This window comes from Phascolarctos cinereus, unplaced genomic scaffold (genome assembly GCF_003287225.1).
Source record: "Phascolarctos cinereus isolate Bilbo 61053 unplaced genomic scaffold, phaCin_HiC Scaffold_726;HRSCAF=1367, whole genome shotgun sequence".
NCBI lineage: Eukaryota > Metazoa > Chordata > Mammalia > Diprotodontia > Phascolarctidae > Phascolarctos > Phascolarctos cinereus.
This window is the reverse complement of record NW_027556098.1, coordinates 131,357,044-131,382,438: the sequence shown is the minus strand read 5'-3', so window position 1 is coordinate 131,382,438 and position 25,395 is coordinate 131,357,044. Positions and strand designations below refer to the sequence as shown.

At 39.1% G+C, this 25,395-nt stretch overlaps 1 protein-coding gene across 1 annotated transcript in view; it reads right to left on the bottom strand.

Annotated features, from left to right (window-relative positions):
* Positions 1-18,114, bottom strand: part of ARHGEF4 (Rho guanine nucleotide exchange factor 4) — a 499,313-nt gene extending 481,199 nt beyond the window's left edge. Inside the window, 1 exon segment of the mRNA XM_020967146.2 lies at positions 17,577-18,114. Within this exon segment, the coding sequence (XP_020822805.2) occupies positions 17,577-17,786 (210 nt within the window). The 5' untranslated portion in view covers positions 17,787-18,114.
* Positions 18,115-25,395: the final 7,281 nt, after the last annotated feature.

Genomic DNA, 25,395 nt, shown 5'->3' with positions numbered 1-25,395 from the left:
GAGACCTTTACTGGCTCCCCCAGTTGTTAGCATCTCCATCATTTTGTGTTTATTTTGTATATTTTTTGTATCTACTTAGCTGTGAACATGTTTCATTTACCCTTACCCCAGCAGAATGTAAGATCCTTGAAGGCATGGGCTATCTTGCTTTTTCATATTTGTATATTTAAAGGCTTGCCCAGTGGTTTGCACATTTGTTGTTGTTCAATCATTTCATTTATATCTGACTCTGTGATCCCATTTGGGATTTTCTTGGCAAAGATTCTGGAGTGGTTTCGTATTTCTTCTCCAGCTCATTTTACCGATGAGAAAACTGAGGCAAATGGGGTTAAGTGACTTGCCCAAGGTCACACAGCTAGTAAGTGTCTGAGACCACATTTGAACTCGGGAAGATAAGTCTTCATGACTCCAGGCCAAGCATTCTATCCATTGTGCCACCTAGTAGCTCTTAATAAATGCTTATTTACTGATTGAATATGGATGAGTTTCTTGACCTTTACCTAAGTCTCACGAAAATCTTTAAGACCGTGAGTTATAAGAATTGACAAGGCAGACAACGGGCATTATGTTTTCCATTTTGTAAACGGGAAAATTAGAGAATTAAACTAACATGCCTAGGTCATCTAGCAAGTTAGTTTTAGAGTGGCTATTGAGACCCCGATTTTCAGACGTCCAGTCCAGTAATTCTGGCCATTGTTGTTTATTTTTTGATAATCATTATTTCTAAATAGTACATTTTCATGTATGTATATTTAATTTTGTACTTATTTTAAATTTTTATTGATATCTTTTGGCTTTATATCACCTCTATTTCCCAATATATTCTTTTTTCCTCCTCCTCTCAGACAACATTCCATCATGACAAAAAATAAAAAAGAGAAGGAAAATAGTTCAGCGAAACTAACCAACATGTCAACCAAGTCTGGCACTCATAGTTCCCCTACTTCTGCAAAGAAGGAAGAGAAGTATGTTCTTATATCTCTTTGGGGCCAAACTTGGTCATTACAATTTTTTAGCATTCCGTTTTGATTATTTTGTTGTCGTGTTTGCCATTAATATTGTTGTGATAATTGTATATATTGTTTTCCTGGTTCTATTTATTTTACTTTGTATCACCTGATCCATCTCCCCATGTTTCTCTGTTTTCATCCTATTCATCATTTGCTATACCTCAGTAATATTCAATTACATTAATGTACCACAATTTATCTGGCTGTTCCCCAGTAGGTGGGTATCTTCTTTGTTTCCAGTTCTCGAATACAACAAAGTACTGTTATAAATATTTTGGTGCATGTGAGACCTTTCTTAGAACTCTGCCTGGTTGGTATATAAAGAGCACTTAGTAAATGCTCAACTCGCTCTATCTATGTATCGCTGACCTCCCTAGTGCGTATTCCTCGAAATAGGATCTCCCAGTCAAAGGATATGGACATTAGAAACCTCTCAGCATAATTCCAAATTACATTCCAGAATAGTTGGACCAACTCATATCTCCACCAATACTAAATAGCACTTTTAAAGTTTATAAAATGTTATCTTCACAACAACTCTGTGAGGTAGGGAGTGTCATTCATCCTCATCTTACAAAGAAACTGAGGCCCGGAGAGCTTAAGGGTTTTGCCTACACAGTTAGGAAGTATAAGAGCTAGAACTTGAACCTACATTTTCTGACTTTGAATTATAGACAAGTTCTGTGATTTATTCTTTCCTTCCTTTAAACTTTCCAGAACTACAAGATAGCAACCCAAGTCTTAAACAAAATATGTAATAATAAAAAGGCAAATGTTGCTTCTCTTTCTAACAGTATAGGAACTGCCTGTCAGTCTGGGCAGCCAAATACACTCACAAAAAAATGTGTGCAAACACCAAGAATTTATTTGTCTTTTTAGATTGAGAGCAGCTGGAATGCACAGACTCTCAGGAGAGCCAAAGAAAATGGCTTCAACATTTTTTACAACAACTTCACTTGGGTTCTACAGTGTGAGATGTGATCTGGCCTGAGGCAGACCTATATAATTACAGAGGGGCAGCCTGAGGTGAAAACTACTCTGTCAATATTAGCTTAAACTCTCCAGTAGCTGAAGTGTGAAATTATTTTTGTTTAAACTAAAAGACCTCTTGGCCCAAAAAAGAAAGAAGCATTAGGGAAAGTCACGGTGAGAGAACACAATCCAAAAGTCTGTTTGGAAATGACATTTTTTTCCAAAACGCAAATAGCAAATATTGAACAAGTATTTAGTGAGTGCCACCTGTGTGTAGAGCCCTGCACTGTATGCTTTATGGTGGTTGTGTCATACTCAAATAGAAATGGGGCCCTGTAGGCTGCATATTGACTTAGAAAACCACAAATTACCATTGTCTATGTTTTACTGTATTTTTAGTTATTTTGTTAAATATTTCCCAATTACATTTTTATCTGGTTGGGGGAGTACTCAGAGTATTGCTATGTTTGATCTCTCTGCTTTGAGGGGTTCAGAACAGACACCCATCCTCATGAAACAGAACAACTCTATTCAGCACAAAAGGAAGAGTTAGATTGTGTGGTGAAAACTGTACTAGAACAGGTGAAAGAAAGGAGAAACTCCTAGAACTTCAGGCTGGAATGGTCTGCAGAAGTCATCTAGTCCAACCTTCTCTCTAAGGTAGGAATTGCCAGTATATCATGCCCTGCAAGTGGTCATCTAGCTCCTCTGTGAATACTCTCAGTGACAGGGGACTCACTACCTAATAAGGCAGAAGGTTCTGATGTTAATGTAGCTTGTCCAAATAAAAGATGACCAACCTTTTAAAATTCCATTCTATAAACACATTGTACAGTACTGTTCTCTTGTTCTTAAGCATTTATAGAATATTTCTGGAGCTGTTTCATAATTGTATCCAGTCATTAATCCTAAAAACCCCAAATTTAGTAATGATAAATGGCCTGATCCACAGTCATAGACTCACAGAATCTCAGACTGAAAAGGCCATCTAGTCCATTCTATATCTAAGCATATCTTCTAGGTCTATTTCTTCTACAAATTTATGAGGCAGCTTTTCCAGGCCCAGTACTCTGGCACTACCAAGCAAAGGTTAAGTGATTTGCCCAGTGTCACACAGCTATAGACTTCTCTCAAGGCTTGCATCAATCTATTAATCACTAATTTGCCATTGTTCAGTTGTGTTCAACTCTTCATGAACCCTTTTGGGGTTTTCTTGGTAAAAATACTAGAGTGGTTTGCCATTTCCTTCTTCAGTGAATTAAGGCAAACAGAGGTTAAGTGACTTGCTCAGGGTCACACAGATGATCTGAGGCCAGATTTGAACTCCAGTTTTCCTGACTCCAGGTCCAGCACTCTATCCACTGAGTCAACTAACTGCCTCAAACTAACTAATATCCCTGTGAAATTAAAGAAATGGGGCGAGTCTATCATGACTTATTCTTGATGAACCCAAGTTGACTCATGATGGTCACTGCTTCCCTTTCATAATATGTTGTAGACATTTACCCAAAATCAAACTTAAATTCACTGGCCTAAGGTTAAAAAAAACAACAACAACCTACCTTCTTCCTCTTTATTTTTTTAAATAAATGGAACATTTTCTTCCCTAGCATAGAGGAGTCAAACAATTCCTGAAGACTGATTCCAACACACCCTTCTAGTGCTACCTGAGTCAGATTAAAATGTGCAATTGGGAAATATTTAACAAAACAAATAAAAATACAATACAACATAGATGATGATAATATGTGATTTTCTAAGTCAATATATAGCCAGCAAGGTTCCTTACTATGATTTGGTGGCCCAGTTTCTATTTAAATTTGAGACCACTGCTCTAGCATCTTTCCTGTTTTCCATGATTTTTCAAATAGCAATAAATTGAAAAGCATTTATTAAATGCCTACTATATGCCAGATTCTGTGCTAGGGTTTAGAGATACAAAGACATAAATGGAATAGTCCCTGACTTTGAGGAGGTTTCAATCTATTAGGATGTAAGTAAGGACATACAGAAGAAATATGATTCCATAATCCTATCAGCAAGGTTTTTTCAGTACCCAATCTGGATGACCTGGCCAGGCCCAGGCAGGGGAATCTCTTATCATCTCCTCACTTATCTTGGGTTTTAGCAACTGAGAGATCTCAGTCTAATCCTAAAACCAGAAAGCTTCCCTCCAGGAACTAACTTCCCTGGTGAGCTAAGTCTGTAATCTGCTCTGCTTCACATTATTCCCTCCTGGTCATGCTCTCTACAAATGATAGGCTTCCAGAAGTTCTACCACACAGTGGGATGGCATGCTTTTTTGGATCACATTCCCACTCCCTCCTCCCCTCACTAAGGGTGATGGCTCAACCTCTTAACTTCCTTTTAACTCAGGAGATTTAAGCATGTAAAGAGCCCCTCTGGAAGCTTGGGGAAGCCAATGGACACCCCTCTCAGAATGCTTTTAAATGTATAAAAATAACATACGTAAGATTACACAGGAAATCAATTATATCAAAATATAATTATCAATATCTGTACCTGTATACCTATCTATAGAGCGAGATAGACAGACAGACAAAGATAAATAAATAGAGATGATAGAACTCCATTTTAGGGAAACTTTGAACAAGTAACTTAGAGAATAAGTCAGTTTTAGTGATATCTTGTATGGCCGTTCTTCAATCAACGAGCAACTTGAAATACATATTGAAGCAGTATATTGGTATGCTCCACATCATCACAAAATCCTAGTTTGCTGAGAAGGAAACTTATATTAGTCATATTTTGATAGATGGAGAAACTGAAGCAAAAAGAAGGAGGAGGCATGGATGGGCCCTCAGGTTCATTAAACCTTACCATCCCAGACCTTTGAGGTCATGGAGTCCAAAGTCCCACCCAATCCAAGAATCCTCTTTACAACATGCTGACAGATGGTCATCCCATCAATGATAGGGAGTGCCCTGCCTAAAGAAGCAGGCCATTCCATGTTCAGATAACTTCAGTTTTCAGAAACGTGTTTTTAGCTAAAATCTGGCTTCCTGTAACATTGAGCTAGTTCTACTTTCTGGCACCACTCAGAATGAGTCTGATTCTTCTCCTGTGTGGTGGCTCTTCAAATATTTGAGGGGAGCTACCATGCTTTATCTTCTTCCTTTTTCCTCACACCCTTTACCCTCCTCCTCGAAAGATCTCTTTTCAAGGCTAAATATTCTATTTTCTATTAGAATAAACCTCTAAGAATTAGAATGCTCAAGTGAATATTTGCCTAATATCCATTTACATTTTGCTGCTAAAAATCTTCCTAAAATCTCTAAGGTACTGTCTTGGCATGATCATAATCTAGGGACCAGAACTTTGCTGAATAAGGATACTGTAGGGCCCAGGGTGTTATTTCTGAACATGAGTGATTTTCATCCTATTTGGGTCAATTCATTATTTATTAAGAATCACAGAGTAGTGGAAAGAATACTATACTGGAATGGCAAAATCTGAATTACTATCCCAGCAATGACACTAAGTGACCAGCTTCCTCATCAATAAAATGAGGATAATATTTCTAGTACTGTCTACTTTACAGGGTTGCTATAAGGAAAATGCTTCATAAATTGTAAAGGACTACAGAAACATGAGCTGCTATTAGAATATGCAAAGCATTGGATGAAGCCACAGATGGTGTGCTTTTCAAAGCTACAGATGACACAGAGCTGGGAGGGACAGCTCATCGTCTAAATGACAGAGTCAGGATCTCAAAAGAACTTGACAGGTTAGAATGTTGATCTGAATGAAATATGAGGAAATAAAATTAGGGTAAATGTAAAGTACCATAACTGAGTTTTTAAAAAATCAACTTCACAAGTACAAGATGAAGAAGGAGTGGCCTCCAGCAGTTGATCTGAAAAAGACTTGGGGGTATGGCTGGACTACAAGTTCCACATGTGTTAACAATACAACATGGCTACCAAAAAAGCTTCTGTCATCTTGGGCTGATTTAGGAGAGATATTGGGAACAAAAGAAATGATAGTCTCATTGTGCATTTTCCTAATCAGACCACATATGGAAGTGTTCGCTCAGTTCCATGTCACATTTTAGGAAGTACATTAGTCTTGAGAATGTCCAGAGGTCAGTGAGGATAATGGTGAAGAGTAAGAAAATTAGACCACTTAGCCTAAGGAAGAGAAGGCATAGAGGGTAGGTGATGACTGGCTTCAAGTATTCAAAATGTTATGTGGAATAAGTATTAGACTTATACTGGTTGGTCCTAGAAGACAGAACCTGGAGAAGTATGCAAAAATTGCCTGGAGATAGTCAAAAGTTTGATATAAAGATGGGGCAGATAGATGGAGCCATGGATATAGCACTGAGCCTGAAGTCAGGAAGACCTAAGTTAAAATCTGACCTAAGATATTTACTAGCTGTGTGACCCCAGGCAAGTCAATTCACTTCTGTCTGCCTCAGTTTCCTCAGTTATTAAATGGGAATAATAACAGTACGTACATCTCAGGATTTTTGTGAGAATCAAATAAGACATTCACAAAGTGCTTAGCACAGTGCCTAGCACCTAGCAGAAGCTTAATAAACCAAGAGAATAATTTTTACCAAAGAAACTAAAAATGTGACAAGCAAATTTCTCCTTTTCCCATTCTCCATCTCAAGTTAGTAATTCTTGGGATTCAGTTCTCATTTGCTACCCATATAAATAGATTTGTCTCACTACCAGGGAAATGTTTCTTCTTTTAATATGCCTCTTGTACAGACCTTTCTATGTCCATGCCGTCTGTCTCATTGAAACCTCCTCTACGTAACTGAAAAGACCAAGTTGCCATCCACAAGCTTAGTGGCCCACACAAGAGAAAGCCAGGCAGGCTAGTCTCCTCACTGTCCCAATCCAGTCCAACCTAATCTAATCCAAGAAGTATTTAAGAGTCTACAATTTATAGGCACAGGGGCAGATGATCAGGATGCCAATACAAAATGAAAAGTAATACCTGCTTTCAATGAGTTTACGTTCTATCAGTGAGGGATAAATGTGAAAATGGAGAAATATACACATGGTAATTTGAGAATGAGGGAGTAAATGTTAACAATTTCGGGGTGAGTGAGCAGAGGTCATGAAAAGCTTGTTACAGGAGATCACTGGAGTTGTTTTTTTATTTTTCAGCAGGGAACTGATATGGTCAAGCTTGAGTCTCCTGAACCCACCTTGTTTGTGTCTAACTTTTTGTTCTTCCTGTCTAAAATGTTCTATCTTTCACTGAACATAATCTCATTTTTCTTCCACTCTACACGCATCGGTTTGGTAACATTGACAAAAAAGGAAAATTACAACTGCTGGTGGTTCCACAAGAAAACCGGCACATTGATACAGCACTGGTAGAATTGTGAATTAGTCCAACCATTCTGGAAACAATTTGAAAAGATGTCCAAAATGTTACTAACCTATGTTTACCCACTGATACCAGTAGTGAGCCCAAAGACATAAAAGAAAACAGAAAAAGACCCATATGTACATAGATATTTCCAGCAGCTTTTTTGTAGTAGCAAAAAACTAGAAACCAAAGGGTTGTCCATCAATCGGGGGATGGGTGAACAAATTGTGATATATGAAGGTAGTAGATACTACTAGGTTATAAGAAATGAAGAGACAGTTTCAGAGAAACTTAGAAAGCATATGAATGGTTACAGTACAAAGTGAGCAGAACCAAGAAAACAATTTTTGTTATATCATCAATATTTTAACAACTCTGGAAGACTTAAGAATTCTAAACAATGCAATGCTCAGCCATGATTCCAAAGGAGCAATGATGAAGATTGCTATCCACCTCATTACAGAGAGGTGATAGATTAAAACGCAGAATGGAACATACATTTTTGGATGTGACCAATATGGAAATGTATTTTTCTTGACTATGCTTCTTTATTATAAGGACTTTATATTTCTTTTTTCCCCAATGGGAGAGATGCAGGAGGAAGGGGGGAAAAATGCTTGATTTTGAAAAAAACAAAGAGATTAAGACACTTGAAATCTTATAGAAAGGGTTACTCTCTCATATATAGATGTATGTATGCATATGTATGTATATGAGAATACATACATATAAACATATATATACACATACTCATAGATATGTTTTACATACACACACACACATTATTTTAAAGAGATGAACTCCTAGAAGGACTGTTTTGATTTTTGTATTTTTATACTGTGTTTGGCACAGTTCTTGGCAAATGGTCAGTACTTAATAAAAAACTTTTTCATTCATTAAATATATATATGTAATATATGTATGTATGTGTGTACATATATATTGTGTATGTGTATATATGTGTATATATATAATGTGTGTGTAAATACATATACACACATATATCTAATAGCTATGCTACCTGCCTTATAGGATTGCTGTGAAGAAAGTGCTTTGTAAATCTTAAGGTGGAACACAAATGTGCTATTATCTTTTAGAAAATAAATATCATTCTTCCTTCAATGCCCAGTTCATGAAACTTCCCCTGAGGTCTGCTAATTTCTAGTACACACTAATTTCTAGTGCACACCAATTTCTGTCCTTTTTCAGTGTCTGGATCAAATGAATTAGTCCTTAATTGTACATTACCTCATCATTCTCTTATTGTTTCATGTATATTTACATTGTCGGTCAAACTAGAACAGAAATTTTAGGAGAGAAGGGAGTAGTTGAGCTTTTTGGCCACCTTATTTTTGTTTTGTTTTTAAAGGCTAGGTCTCCCTGTCTCACCAAAGTTGAAAGTACAGGAGTTACCCTCACAATTGATTGGCATAGGAGGTTGGACCTACTCTGCTTCTGATCTGGGCCAGCTCATCTGGTGACTCCCTGCTCCCTGGGGCTCAATTAGTTTGAACTTAGTTTGGACATCTGATTTGCATAGCCCATTGAAATTCCGAACTCTCAGTCTCAAGAGATCCACCAGAGACCGCCTCCCTAGTACCTGGGATTACTGATGTGAGCCTCGAAGGTCCAGCACATACTTAGGCAGTTCACATTATCATTTTAGGTCTGGGGTCTGAAATGACTCCTATTGGCTGCCTGTATTTTCTAAATTTAACATGGAAGAGATGGCACTTGAGTTGGGACTTGAAGGTTACACAGGATTTAACTAGGTAGAGTAAAAGAGAGGAAATTCCAGGTGAGATTTCTGGGGGAATAAGTATAATAAATTAAAACAAAATCTAAATTTTTTTTGGGGGGGGGTTGGGTTCATGGCATGTGGAATTCTCTGATGACCTATTCAGTTCTGCTCTTTTCCTTTTTCCGTGGAGGATTCGACCGAGACGTCTTTACTCTGAATCAACATGAGTTGCTGTGCCTCCAAAACCCCTAAGGTTTTTCACACAATGGAGTGACTGCACAGCATGGCCAGCCCTGCCTTTATGGAAAAGAGCTGCATTTATTGTGTGGTGGCAGCATCTTGGAAAGTCAGGATCCCTCAGTGCCAGTCATGCATAGCTTTTTCATACTAGACAAAGGCTTGGCCTTTTCTTGAAAAAGGAGGAGTTGCCATTTTGGAATGCAGTTGCACCAAGTGGGTGGGTTGGCTTCCTTGGAATCAAATTGATAAAGGCAGCTTAATGCCAATAGAGGGTACCACCCTACACGGCTCAGTGCCAGCTTCAGTCAGATTGGCAGACAAGGGATAATTGTACACACACCTTGATTTCTAAGAAGGCTTTACTAGAACAAGTTGGTGCTATTGCATGGAGCAAGAGTTAGCTAAAAATATTCCCATTTTCCAGACAATACGACTGATGCATGGTGTTAGTTCTGGGCAGTCACAACAGTGAGCACTCAACAAATGCAATTGTTGACTGAAAGACAAATTGACAGAAGCATCTGCTTCACCTCTCCTCAAATCAGCAAGTACTCATTGAACATCTAGTGTGTATTCAAGGAGCTTTTGGGGATAAAAGAAGAATAAACTATGGTCCCTGCCCTCAAAAAGCTTATAATCTAAATCTAAATGTAAATTAGAAAGTAAGACTAAGTCACAAAACAAAAGTAAAGTCATTCAGTGATAACCTGCTACTCCAAATGCTAAATGTGTGGTAGAGATAACAAATGCTACAAAAGGTTAAAAGCAGGGACCAGTGTTGACTGATGTTGTCATATTATGCTTTATGGAGAAAGTAGGATTAAGGATAGAGGCAGGAATTAACATGGTATATGGAGAGGACAGTTAGAATGGCTTAACTGGAAAGAAGGATTTTTGTAGAGGGGATAAGATTGGATGGGTAAGATTGAACCAGTCTGGGGAAGGAACCTGAATGCCAAGCAGAGGAATTTGAGGTTTATTCTACAGAGTCCCCTAAGAGTTTACAGCAAAATCTTAAGGACGATATCATTGTATTTACTATCCACCAACACTGGGCTAGTGGTAGACATTTCTTGAGCCACCAGCTGCAATAGACACTTCTCCCAAAAGTCAAGGGCTGTTTGGATCCTGCCTGGGACCTTCTTTTTGTATTGAAGTAGAGAAGAAGAGGAAACTATTCTCTGGACATACTCACTGGCTGTCAGAGCTGATGGTCAGCATCCTAATTCAGGATGGTTCAATCCAAAGAGCTCTCATCTTGGAATCCAAAGGCCTAGATTAGAGAACTGACTCTGACCCTTGTATAACTGAGAGAGTCACTTAACTTCTCTGAGACTCAGTTTCCTCATCAGCAAAATAGTAATAATACCTTCCTCACTGGATTTTTGAGCTCTCTTACAAGATCTTTCCAAAGTTTTCCATCATTGTTCCCTGGCCTTCAAAAGGAAAGACATTTCCCTTTATGCAGGTATAGAAAAGTATATAACTACTTTGCCTGTGTTTTTAGTGTCAATTCCTTGCCTCACTCAATAAAGACCATGGAGCTCTCTTCTTTCCTTCTCCTTTTTTAGTGTCAGGAGATTTTCCTAGCAGCCATTTCTACTCCCCTCGGATTATACCTTTCTTTACCCAGATCATTGTAGCCTTTTGCTCATGTTTTCCATGGGTGGAGCAAACTACCATTAATGGATCATCATTTAATACATGGCAGAAAGAACACTCAATAAAAAGTAAAGAGAGCTGGGTTCAAATCCTGATTTTTCCACTTATTACCTCTGTGACTTTGGATAAGTCACTTTCTCACTCTTGACCTCAGTTTACCAATTTAACAAATGAGAAGGTTGGATTGCACAGACTATCAGACCCAATTGAAGTATTGTCAGTTTTGCTGAACTGGTTTTCCCCTTGTTCTTTTTCAATATTTGTGTAAATATACTCCAGTGCTACTCTCCCAACCTCAACTCACCTTGTATCCTAAGAAAGTAGCTGCTACTTTGTGCTTCAGGTTTCTGGGATGCTGTTGAAAGGCTTGTCAGTGTTTTGTTTGTTTGTTTGTTTTCTAGTACTATAGCCTGTGAGCCTCCACCAATGCGCTCTTCCCACTGATTATTAGTTGATATCAATTATCCAGTCAGACATAATTAACTTTTAAAAACCATTATTTCCTGAAGTATTATAGTAAGAACAATTGGTAGAAAATATCCCCATGAAACCAGTGGGACACTGTCCCACAAGTATGTGCAGAGTCCTAGGGAAAGTGGGCTCAAGCTTAGAGAGCACATGTATCAAAGACGGTCACATATAGCTCATGGAAGTCCTTTTCTCCTCCTATAGAGTCTTCATGAAGTTCCATTTAAGTAAGATGGAGTATTCTGCTAGGCTTCTTAGAGAGTCCTGAAGATGCCTTTTCTCAATGAATCTAGTTTGTCTTTGGCTCCTTTTGTAGACACTGTTGCCAGTCATTGCTCTTGCTGGGATGCTGCTAGAATACTGACAGAGAGTCCAAATCCTCCAACTCTCCAAAGTTCACAAGGTCAAATTGAACCAAAGACTGAGATTGAGGCACTTCTCTCCTCATCCTGCCTCCAGCTCCCCAACAATATCCTCTCAGTACTTTAACAAGAACTTCTCTCTCCTCTAAGCTGCCAGGTATTTGAATGCCTAGATTCCAAACTGACATGATATTTTATAAAAGACCCACAGGGAATGATGATCTTCTGAACCAATACCAAAACACTTCCTGTACAGCCTCACTTCTCTCCATCCAGTGGTCTTCAGTACTTCCAAATTTATTGACTAGGTTATTCAAACTTAAGTTCAATGCTTTTAATTGATTGATTCAATAGAGGTGGTCTCATCTGGTTAAGGTATAAGGATTAGAGTACTTCTTAGCTACTTTAAGTAGAGTGGGGTGATGATTGATTGTTTGATTCAATCAACCCTTTTCTAACCCTTAGTTTACAGAGGGGATTGTTTACTTGGTAAGGCAGGAGAGAAGGATATATTTGGAAATAAACGTAATATAGCCAAAAAGAAGATATGAGTACTTTTTTTTAAAATGAGTAGGTTGGACCAGGTGATTTCCAAGGTCCCTTTCCAGCTCTAAATTCTGGAGGAGGGGAGATAAAAACTTTGCCTCCTCTATGCAAAAATACTGCTGAACCTGTATCAGCCTAGTACTCATCTGACATTCCCGCTAGTGACACCTCATCTGTCAAATGAAGGGCTTGGAGTAGTTGACATCCAAGCATTCTTTACACTTCTAGCATTCTATGCATCTAGGATACCTCCAAGTCAAGCTGTTGAAGGTCACTGCTAAAATGCCTCAACTGTTATCTGAGAGATGAGCAGAAAGGAGGAACATTAGGGAGAAGGAAAACTTCCCTAATAAACTCATCACGTATTACTTTGTAATATGATTATCTGAGTTTATGCCTTATTGGGTAAGTCGCATGAGGGCAGTGCTTGGCATGGTATCAGTATTTCATACGATATCTTTTTCTAAATTACCATTTTTCAATTAACAAGCATTTTCTTTTCTCTTCCCATCTCCCCCACTCCCCCCCCCAAGAAAAAAGGCTTTATAATAAATATGCATAATCAAGCAAAATAAATTCTCATATTGGTCATATCCAAAAATACACATCACATTATGCATCTTGAATCTATCATCCCTCTTTGAAAGAAGTATGTAGCATTCTTTATCATTGGTCTTCTGCAATCAAGTTTGGTCATTTCATTGATCATAGTTCTTAAGTCTTTCAAAACTGTTCATCTTTATAGCATTGTTACTGTATAAATTATTGGTTATCAAAGTGTGGTCTTAGGACCCCTGGAGGTCCCTGACATCTCCTTTCATGGAGTCTTTGAGGTCAAAACTTTTTCATAATAATATTAAGACATTTTAATTACTAATAATACTATATTACTAATTACTATATATTATTATATTACTATAAATTACTATATTATACTATATATACTACTAATTACTATGTTATTAATAATATATATATTACTAATAATAAGTGCACTGTGTATGTATAGGGAGAGAGAGAGAGCACTTTTGCTTACTTGGAATATATATGTGTGTATATATATATATATATATATATGTGTGTGTGTGTGTATATTTACATATACACATATATACATGTATACACACACACACACACACACACACACACACACATACGTAATATATGTGGGTCTATATCCCAAGTAAGCTAAAGCTCTTTGGGATCTTCAATAAATTTTAGGAGTGTAAAGGGGTCCCAAGACCAAAAACTTCGAGAACAGCTGGTATAAGTTATCCTCCTGGTTCTGCTCACTTCACTTTGTATCAGATCATAAAAACTTCCCAGGTTTCTCTGAAACCATCTCCTTCATCATAGTCTAAGATTCAATAGTATCCCATCACACTACTTTACTATAATTTATTTAGCCATTCCCCAATTGATGGGTACCCTTAGTTTCTAGTTCTGTGTCACCCAAAGAGCTGCTATAAATATTTTTGTATGTATGAGTCTTTTTCCTCTTTCTTTGATCTCTTTAGGAAATAAGTCTAGCTCTACTAGGTATCATTGGGTTAAATGGCACGGTATCTTGCACATAGTAACTACTTAGTAAATATTTCTTAAAAGAAGGAAGAGAGGAAGCAAAGAAGAGGAGGGAGAAAGAAGGAAGATGAACTTTACCTACTTCACAATATTTTCTGGAGCTAGTAGTATTCATTCCTCCCCCACCTACAGAGATGACATAGGTGTCAAGACTCTTGAATTAATGGAATTACAGAAATAGTTATTATTCTGTACCTTGATTGAAAAATAGAGATAACTCTCCACAACATTTCCCTACTAAACTCAACCCTAATGATTACAATAATCACATTGACCTTTGGGTTTAGTTCATTTCTGATAAATTCTATTCACTAAATACCTCCTATGGTCCAGGTATCATGGTGGGCCTTAAATATACAAAGACTAAAACAAAACAGTCTCTCCCCTCAAGTGGATTACATTCTTCTGCAAGACATTGGGTTGGATCAAAATACCACAAGGCCATGGATTTATAGCTAAAATTTGTCTATTCTTTTTTTTTTTGGCTAGGCAATGGGGTTAAGTGACTTGCCCAGGGTCACACAGCTAGTAAGTGTCAAGTGTTTGGTCTGAGGTGGGATCTGAACTCAGGTCCTCCTGAATCCAAGGCCAGTACTCTATCCACTGTGCCACCTAGCTGCCCCAAGTTTATCTATTCTCACTCCTGCATTTTACAGATGAAGAAACTGAAACCAAAGAGGTTAAAGGTTATGCAGGTGATAGGACTTGGATTTGAACCAGGACTGGAGTTGAAACAAGGTCTTCTGGCTCCAAATTGAACATTCTTTCTGCTACTTGACTCTCATGCCTACTGAGTCCCATCCTTTTACTTTTTTAAACATATCCTAGAAATTTACAAATGGCCACAACTAGGAGGAATAGTGTTGTCACCTCCATCATGTATGGATAGGATGCAGAGTTCATAAAGCACTTTCTACAACTAAAAAAACCAGGTGAATGAGACCCAGCAGGGATTGTAATCCCTGTTTTGCCAGTGAGGAGACTGAAGCTTAGAAAAGTTAACTGATTTGCCCAACATTGCACACCTTTTTGGTGCAAAGCCAGGACTGAAACTCAAGTTCCCTGGTACTTCTCTTATAGCTTCCCACCACCCTATGCTGCCTCCTAGATGAGACTTTTAATTTCCTCAGGGTATGTACTTTCGAGTCCTCTTAAGAGCTGCCAACCACAATACCAATAAAAGGACAAAGCAGTTGGAATTGGAAAACTTGATGGCCTGGGGAATACAGATACTCATTGTGAACTCTTTTGGCTACATTGTCAGGTCAAATCAGGGTTTCACCCAAGTTTCTTTGAATCCTTTAGGAAAGGGCTGCAGATACAGACACATGGAGTTCTCTTTGCAGTAGGGAGAGTCTTTGTATGCATTTGCGGGAAGGGGAAAAGCATTTATATGGTGCTGAATGTGTGCCAGGCACTGTGCTAAGCACTTTTACAAATAGTATTTCATTTGGTGTTCAATACCTGTAAGATAGGTATTGTTATAATCCCTATTTTATGGTTCAGGAAAATGAGGCAGACTGAGGTGAAGTGACTTACCCAGAGTCACACAGCTAGTAAATGTCTGAAGCTGGATTTAAACTCAGGTCTTGCTGACTCCGGCCCAGTGTTCTATTTACTGCACCAGCTAACTACCTCCATTTCGAGCTCTGCTACCTTACTATGGCAGAAATGTACCTAATGGATATGTTAGACCCACTCTAGTTGCTCCTCTATGTGACAGAGTTATTTCCTGGCAAGTTAGGACATCTGAAATCACACAGAGATGGTACCAGGTACCCTGAGAAACAGTATGACACAGTGTAAAGAGGGCTGCATTCTGGAGTTAGAGAATGTGGATTAGAATCCTGTGTCTACTCAGGATTCTGGGCAATCTGTATAATCTTGGCAAGTTGCTTAACCTCTCTGTGCCTCAGTCTCCTTAACTGTAAAATAAGAGCTTTGACTAGATAATCTCTAAAGTTCCTTCCAAGCTCTAAATTTAGAGCAGATAGTGGTGTAGTGACGTAAAACTCAATTACAAATGGATCTCTGCAAGGTGTCGTACCGACTTAGAAAATCACACATCAACATTAACTATATTGTACTGTTTTTTATTTATGTTATTCAACATTTCCCCAATTACATTTTAATCTGTCTTGGGCCTCATTCAGTTTTGCTAGGCAGGAGTTTGACACTTCTCCTGCACCGGATAGAGCACTGGACCTGGAGTCAGGAAGATACGAGTTCAAATCCAGTTTCAGACAATTACTAGCTGTGGGACCCTGGGCAAGTCATTTAACCTCTGTTTGTCTCAGTTTCCAAAATATAAAATGTTGTGGGGATCAAATGAGATGCTATTTGTAAAGTGCTTAGCACAGTGCCTAGACCTAGCACATAATTGGTGCTAAATAAATGCCTGTTCCCTTTATTCCTTCCCTAAATGTAGGATTTTATGACTCAGCAATCACCAGGAATCCTTTTCTGAATTCAGTTCTAGACTGCACTGTCTCTAAAGTTCTCTTCCTAGTGGCCCTGAAGAATTTAAGACAAGTCTAATCTCTTAGATCTTAGAGCTGGAAGGGACATAGAAGCCCTCTATATCAACCCCTACCTGACCAGGGATTCTTAAAGACCTGTGAAGGAGAACCTGCTATCACTGGTGTAGCAGACCATTCCACTTTGGGATATCTCTAAATGTCGGGAAAGGGCTTTTCTTTCTTATATCAAGCCTAAATCTGCTTTTTTGCAATTTCCTCTCCTGGTTCCTTCTGTACTGATATAATCATTGGTAGTCTTCAGGATATGATTCTGGTGTCACCAAGAAAGTTATTGTCCCCTAAAGTCTCTTTCACCTTACTGCTAATTTCTGAAATTCCTTTGAGATCAAATGAAACTTTTCATAATATAACTAGAAATAAAACTTGTGCCCCCAAAAGAAGGAATCCAGCAACTTACCTTTATACTGAGGTGTAAATGATTGCGAGCAAATATTTTTCTAAGAGTAAGTTTGTATAGGGAAGGGTTCTTAACCTAAGGTCCGTGAACTTGCTTTTAAAAAATATTTTGAAAACTGCATTTCAAGACAATTGATTTCCTTTGGAATCCTACATATTTTAATTTATTAAGTTAAAAACATTATTCTGAAAAGTGTTCTGAAGGCTTTGACAGATTGTCAAAGAAGTTCAAGACAAAAAAGGTTAAGGACTCCTGGCTTGAGGAAAGAGATTAAAAGGGCTTTATAAGACGGATAGGCAGGTGGGAAAGGGTGGGGGGAGGGGGAAGGGGAGATTAGAGGAATGGAACAGAACAAATGGGTTGTTAGGGTTCCAAAAACTAATTTCAGTATTGCACCACAAGCCAGCCTTAAGAAACAGCCCAGTATAGTGAAAAGAGTACTAGATTTGAGAAAGCACCTGAGTTCAAAAGCTAGCTCTTCCACTTAATTACCTGGTGACTTTGGACAGGTCACTTCATGCCTTTGGGCCTCAGCTCCCTCATCTCTAAAATGAGGAAGTTGTACTAGATGATAGCTAAGCTATCTTTGGTTCTAAATCCATGATCCCATGAGCCTTCTGAATTGCCCCCACTCTCACCCCATCTACATCTGTGCCTCTCTCTGCTACAGAGCCACAGACCACCAAAGAGAAATTCATCACTTACCTTGCACAGCTTCAGAATGAGCCAGCATGCCAGGTAGGCTGACAGGGTGAATTTTGCCTTCATGTAGCCATCAGGTAACGGGCTGAGGTACAATTGCAGCCAATCCAGCTCCTGCGGTACCACATTGCTGCTATTATCACCCTCTTCCTCCTCTTCTAATCTCCTGAGACCTTCTTCCATGGCAAGCCTGGGGCCCCTGGGGAACTCCATTCCACCCAGGGATCTGCTCCCGCACCTGGTACCCAGCCCCTGTCTTTCCCCTGGAGTGAAGCAAATACCTCCTGGAGCCCTCAGGGGGCCAGCGTCTTGCTCTTCTGCAGCAAGACCCTGTTATCTGCACTCGGAGCTGAAAGTCAAGAGAGGACGGAACAAAGTTTCTGCAGTCACGGGCTTCTGGCCAACTGCCCCACTCTCATTGACAAACCGCTCGCGAATATGTGCGTGTGTGTGTGTGTGTGTGTGTGTGTGTGTGTGTGTGTGTGTACGTGTGTGTGTGTGTACGTGTGTGTGTGTATGCAGCTACAAGATAAATATAGCTGGTTAGAGAGCTCCGTCCCAGAGTACAAACACCCCTGCTGTTGCCAAGAGAGTGGAGAAGGAGTCCATTTATTTAAAGAGCTAGCCTCAGCATCACTGGTCCCCTACTTTGGGGGGGGGGGTAATTGGGAGGAAGTGTTTATTTTTGAAGACTCCTTTCTGTCCCCCTTTTGCCAATTGCACTTCCTCAGAACAAACCCCCAGTTCCGCTGAGCAACTATAACCCAAGCGAGGATTTTCGCTCATTCCCCAGCTCACACTTTACAATCCTTCATTGTTCAGGAGGCTGCAGATGCTGAGCTTGCGAAGGCTAAATCATTTTTTAAAAGAATAAATGAGGCCTCGGGGGTGGAAGGAGGCCAAGGCATTCTGGAATGGGGAGCGGACCCATCCGCTGGCCCAAACTGAGGCACGTTGGAGCCCTGTGGATGTGGTTTCCAGCTCCAGGTTCAGAAACATTTCTTGTTTATGTTTCAAGACAGCTCTTATCCCCGACATGCAAAGAAGCTGGAAGAGATGCTTCCTTAGCCATTAATGGCTTGCATCTGCTCTGTAACTGAACGGTTTCCAGGACTGTGTGAGAGATTCACACCCATGTAAGGCACCCCCTTAAGCCCTTGGCGTTTAGATGGAATTCGCAACCCAGTAAAATGTATTTCTGCCTAATAGTGAGCACTAACAGTCCTGGCAATGAGTTTGACCAGTCAGTGCAGTAGACTCATCCTGAAGGGTCAGTGAATAAGCTAAGACCATGTGTAGACTACTCTAAACTTCTGAATGATTGACCAAGTTCTTGACTAATGACTAAATTTTTCAGTGCCTTGAACGCGTACCCAATGTGTCATTGATATTTGTGGGGACCTAAGGAATGTCATCTTACTTCTCTGGGTCCCAATTTCCTCATTTGTCCGATGATGGTAACACCAAACTTACCTGCTTAAGGGTAAGGGAGAAAGCTAATTAACTAGTAATTAATTAGCCTCCCAAACAAGGAAGGACTGTGAAGCCTGTGAGCTGGGGAATGTACAAAAATCTTTCTTAGATCACTGTTGCTGAGCAGAACTGGGGCTTGTTCTGAGGAACTGCAGTTAGCAAAAAGGGATATAGAAAAGGGTCTTCAAAAGGAACAGCTTCCTCCCAACTCTCTTCCCAGTCCCCCGTAAAGCAGGGAACCAGTGATTCTGAGTCTGTGGGGCAGCAACTATCTATAAAGCAATGCTTTTCACCCTGTGAGGAAAGCAAATTATAGAACATGGTCTATATACATGATCCCTGCCCTCAACTAACTGGGAGTCTAGCAGAAAAAAGAAGGAATTCACAGAAGAAAAGATAATGAATAAGATAAGGCATTATATGGTAAGTGCCAGCTTAGCGATACAAACACTAAGAACTAGAGTTCAAAGTCACAGAAACTACCATGTGCCTGGGAGGTCTTGAAAGGCTTCATGAAAAGAGACAGGGTTTGAGCAAGGATGGGAAAGTTCATATTACAGACTTTTAAAACTAAAAAGGATCACTTTCAGTAATGCTCAGTAACAATATTGAAGGTAGCATCTACTTGGCACAGTAGAATTCCAGGCCCGGAATAGGGAATACTCATCTTGAGTTCAAATCTGACCTGAAACACTATCTGTGACCCTAGGCAAGTCACTTAACCCTATTTGCCTCAGTTTCCTCATCTGTAAAATGAACTGGAGAAGAAAATGGCAAACCACTCCATTAGCTTTGCCAAGAAAACCCCAAATGGGGTCACAAAGAGTCAGGCATGACTGAAAACAACTGAACATCAATGAAATGACAATGTTAATAATAACTCACTGTTTTTGAGTTATTGTTAATATCAAATAATGTCACATGATACCAGACAATCTAGTAATTGTCTGAATCTTCGACTGAATTAGCCAGGGACTTCATCGTGTTTGTTGTGCCCAATCAGTGCATTCTATCTAGGCATATAATCTTTTGACAAGACATATGTAAGATTGGCCCTTGATAATGTCTCCTAGCTAATAGTAATAATCCTAATTACTAATTGCAACTCCTAAATAGCAGAGCAAATGGCAACCTAATCTCTTCAATAATTTTTAACACTCCACTGAAATGCAACTAACAAAAGTAAGGCAGGGATGATAGAGAAAGGCTTGGAGCAAGAGGGAGCATCTAGGTGGTACAGTGGATAGAACCTGGAGTCACGAATACCTAAGTTTAAATCTAGCCTCACATTTATAAGCTGTATGACCCTGAGCAAGTCATTGTCTATCTCAGTTTCCTCGACTATAAAATAGTGATGATAATAGCACCTACTTCCCAGGGTTGTTATAGAGTTCAAATAAGATATTTGTAAAATGCTTGGTATGGTGCCTGACACATAGTAGGTGCTTAATAAATGCTTCCTCCCTTCTGGACCACTAGTTATACTTTTCCAACTTTCCTAGTAACAACACACCAATATGGGAAGGATCTGTGTTTTTGGCAATGTGAGTAACTCCTGGTATAAGAATTTTCTTTACTAGAGTAGATTAAATACTCTGTGACTTATAAGTTCTATAGGGTTTCCTGAAACACATAGAAATTAAATGGCTAAATTGCTTGCCCACAAATCATTCAGCTGACACTCGGTTTCAGAATCCAGATTTGAACCCAGGTCTGTTCTGACTCTTAGTTTTGCATTTTATCCTCTACCCTAGGCTGCCCAGGATCAAGAAAAACTCATATTTTTCTGGTGCTTTTCAGTTTATGAGGCTCTTTCCTCCCAGAAGTCCGTGTATCATGGCTAGTATCATGGCTAATCATGGATCTTATTTCATATCCAGGGCTCTTTCTACAACACCATCCTATCCCCTAGAAGAGGAGAATTATGCACCTATCATTCTGGCTCTCCTGCTCACAAATGGAAAGAGTTGGTGCCTACGTGTTGCAGGAGCTGGTTTTGAATGCACAAGGGCTGCCCTGCTCTCCCAAATTCCCTCTTTGGCTGCTGCTTCTCTAGGAGGCACGAGTCTGGAACAGTTCTAACTAATGATGACTCATCCTTGCCCCTTCAGAAAGAAAATTGCATCCATCTCCCACAAGTTTGGCCACTTGTTAAAAACTGGTAGTGAGATCATCCAAGAATTTCAATCAGTGACAGAATTCACCTGTAGGCCTCTGATTTCCTTTAACACCTATATAAACTTAGCCCCTCTCTTCTTTCCCTCACACCCAGCAAACTGTATGAAATAGGGCAGAAAGCAACCCACCTCTGTCCTAGAAACAGAGTTCACTCTGGAGGGAGGGGGGAATTGTTTGACAGTGCCCTCATTTCCATCTTCCCACATTTAACTCCAGCCAGGCTAGACCTCTATCTCTCTGGCCCTATTATTTCTGCTTCAGTTGTCTACTCTGGATTCCATCTATCTCTTGCTTATTTAATTGATGGGATCCTTCTATACCTATTTCTCCTGGAACCCAACCTCTGATCTTTCAGACTGTACCTGATTAGTCAGATTCTCAATCCTGAGTCTTCTTAATTGTCTTTGTCCTCTTCCCTTGTGTAGGTAATGGATTCAAGGTCAATGGAACACAGCTGGAGTGATATTCCCGAAATGAAAACTGGGCACTTCTGCCCACCGGTGAGTTAAAGTAGATAGAGTACTGAGACTAGGCAAATGCAGAAGACCAGTAGTATTGATATAATCTTCAAATGGGCTAACCTTTGATGACTTATGCTGCAATCTTAATAATACCTGTGTTATTAATAACATTGATAATTATTCATTGTGATTAATTATTAGTGCTATTAGTAACACTAATAATTATTAACTCCCTAGCAGAACCAGATATGGCTTGAAGCCTAGTGTTGTAGGTCTCCTGGGCAGCTTCACTAGTTTCCTTGTGTTGCATGTATGGGACCACAGAATCCCTAGGAAAGATGATCAGAAACACATGTTCTATGGCTTTGCAGATCTTCCATGCTGCATTTCTCAAGACTTCTATATTATGCCCCAGAAACCTCTTCATCCTGGAAGATCACGTCAGTCCTGAAACCCACGTTAGTCAAGTACCCCCGGCCCCTGGGGCCCCTTGCTCTGATTAAAGACTAGAGAGCTCCTCTCAGTCTCCATTTTAGTGAGAAGCCCTAGCCAGCTGTCTCTTCATTTTGCACCAGGCTTCACTCCTCTAGACTTTTCCATCACGCCCCTGTGCTGACTTCTTTCCTCCTCTCCCTTTCCCATTTTTTAGCTTCTTTTTATGTATTGTCTTCTCTATTAGAATGTAAGCTCCCTGAGAGGATTCTGGGAAGATGGTGGAGTAGGTCAGCATATTTCAAGCTCTCCAGATTTATCCCACAAACAAGACAAAATTAACATAGAGAGGGTAAAAATAAACAGAGTTGGGGCAGAACAGTAGTCCTTCGGGGGACAACCAGAAGGAAAATCCCAGGACTGAGGTTTGGTCCCTATGAAGTACAAACACCTCCAGGCTAGTTCTGCTGAAACAGCAGGAGGTGAGCCCTGGGGATAGCTGGGTTGGGAGGTAGGCTCAGCCCCAGCCAAAGGAATTTTCACCTTCTGTACAATGCGGGGAGTCTGGAGTCTGAGCAGGGAAAGATTGAGGAAACTTCTGCTGATAATGGATGCCTGGCATAGCTGTGCTACACATACATGGCTCTGGGTGAGAAGGAAACAGTACACACCTGGTGAGTACAGAAGCAGTAGGGCACAGATGTTGTTGGCCATGGACACTTAGAGAAGGGTGGAATTCTTGGTTTCATTGTCAGGCCTGAGGAGAGAACTGAAGGAGGACCTGAGGCCAGAGGCACAACCCCATATCCCAGGACTAGGGGTAATTACAACAATTTGCTATTTTTTTAAAATGAGCAGACAAAGGAAAAAGAACCCAACCACAGAAAGTTACTATGGGAATAGAGAAGCCAGGGATTTGTCCTCAGAGGAGGATACTAAGGCAAAAAAAAGCCTGTCCCACCCCAAAGAGTAATGTCAAATGGTCACTTTCCTAAAAAGAATCCACAGGATAACTTAAAAAAGACTTTAAAAATCAAATGAGAGAAATTGAGGGAAAAAATTTTAAAAATAATAGCAATCCATGAAAAACAAGAAAATTATGAAAAGAAAGTTAACCAACTGGAAAAGATGATACAGAATCTTAAAGAAGAAAATGACTCCTTGAAAATTGGGCAAGGGAAAGCCAAGAAATAATAAAACCAAATATAAATATAAAAGACTAAGAAATAACAAAACCAAATATAAAGAATGAGAAAATAGAAGAGAATATGAAACATCCTATAACAAAAACAACTGATCTGGAGAATGGATCAAGAAAAGAAAAAAAGAATTATCAGACTACCTGAAAGCTGCAATAAAAAAAAGAATCTTGATACAATAATACAGAAATAATTAAATTGTCCCGAAGTTTAGAACAAGAGGGAGAAGGAGAAATAGAAAAAATATACCAATCACCACCTGAAAGAGATCCTATAAGGAAAAGCTACAGGAATATAGCAGCTAAATTCTGAAACCCCCAGCTCAAGGAGAAAATATTATGAGAAATAAGAAAAAACAACTCAAATATGGTGGAGCCACAATTAGAATCATACAAGACCTAGCAGCAGCTATAAGACCTCAGGTCTTGAACACAATATATCGAACAGCAAAATAGCTGGGTTTGTGGTCAAAAATGTTATACCCAGCAAAGTCAAGCATAATCCTGAATGGGAAAAAAAAATGGAAATTCAATGAATTGCCAGACTTTCAGGATTTTATTGCAAAAAGACCCGAACTTAATAGAAAATTTGACATACAAGATCCAAGAGAAATATAAGGTAAACATCAAAAACTAATTACAAGGGACTGAATAAGGACAGAGCACTTTTTATATGAGGAAATGTAAACTATATGTCTAAGATTATAATTAGTAATTAGGTAGTTCAAAAAAAGAAGATTGAGGTAGAGATGAATACGATGTGATTCCAAAAAGTAATACCATCTAGGAAAAGGGAAAAAGAATAATTATCTCATACAAATGAGTTATGAGAGGAAGAACTGACACAGAGAAATTAGATGGGGGAGAAGGGCTGGTAGTTCTGGCACCCTACTCTCATCAGCAATGGGTTAAACAGGGAACAATATATACGTGTGTGTGTGTGTGTGTGTGTGTGTGTGTGTGTGTGTGTCGAGAAGGATATAAAAGTCTTCTAAATTCAGAAAGAAATAAAAGGCTAAGGGATAGGGAGAGCAGAGGAGTTTTTAGGGGGAACCCTGCTCACATCAGATCTGGGTTAAAGGGAGAACAATATATACATTTAGAAGGGAATAAAAGTCTTCTAAATTTATAAAGAAATAAGAGGTGAGGGAATAGGGTAAGGGGAGGTATAGAAGGGTGTCTAGATGAATGGGAATAGGATAAAGATATATTTGGAAGCCTATAAAAGTCTTCTAAATTCAGATAGAAATAAGAGGCCAAGGGGAAAGGGTGGGAGGGGAGAGGATAAGCGGGGAGGGATAGGTTAAATAATAGAAAGGCAAGGTAGCAGGTAGAAATGAAGTAGAGGAGTCAGGAGGAATAGGAAATAAGAGATACACGCAAACATAAAACAAAGATCAGAAGTAGAATTTATTAGGAAAAAAACAGGTAGTAATCATGATCTCAGACAAAGTTAAAGCTAAAATAGATTTACTCAAAAGAGAAAAATAGGGAAGCTACACTATATGTCAGCCATATTAATCAATATTGTTTTAGACTATTTAAAATAACTAGACAGCATAAGATTGAAATATTATTATGGCGTAGGAAATGATGAGTTGGTGGATTTAGAAAAATATCGGAAGACTTGGACTTATGAAGGATGATGTTATCCACCTTCGGAGAAAAAGAGCACAAACAAGTATAGCACAGTCTTACATAGATGAATATGAATGAATGTATGTATGTGTGTATGATTATAGATATGTGTGTATATGTATGTATGTCTAAATGTATCTCTATGTGTTTCATGTGTGTGTATATATGTGAAGGTGTATATAGATATATACACATACATGCATATATATATACACACACACACACACACACACACACACACACACACACACACACACACACATATCTCCACACAATTGTAGCCTCTTTGGAGGGGAAAGAAGGAAAAAAAGAATGAAGTAAAAAGTGCACAGCAGAGAACAAAATGAAACCTACAAGGAAGTAAAGAAAAGATGGACATCACTGAACACAATGTGTATTATTTATTATATAGGCTTTGTTCAAATGGAAATTTATTACTTTA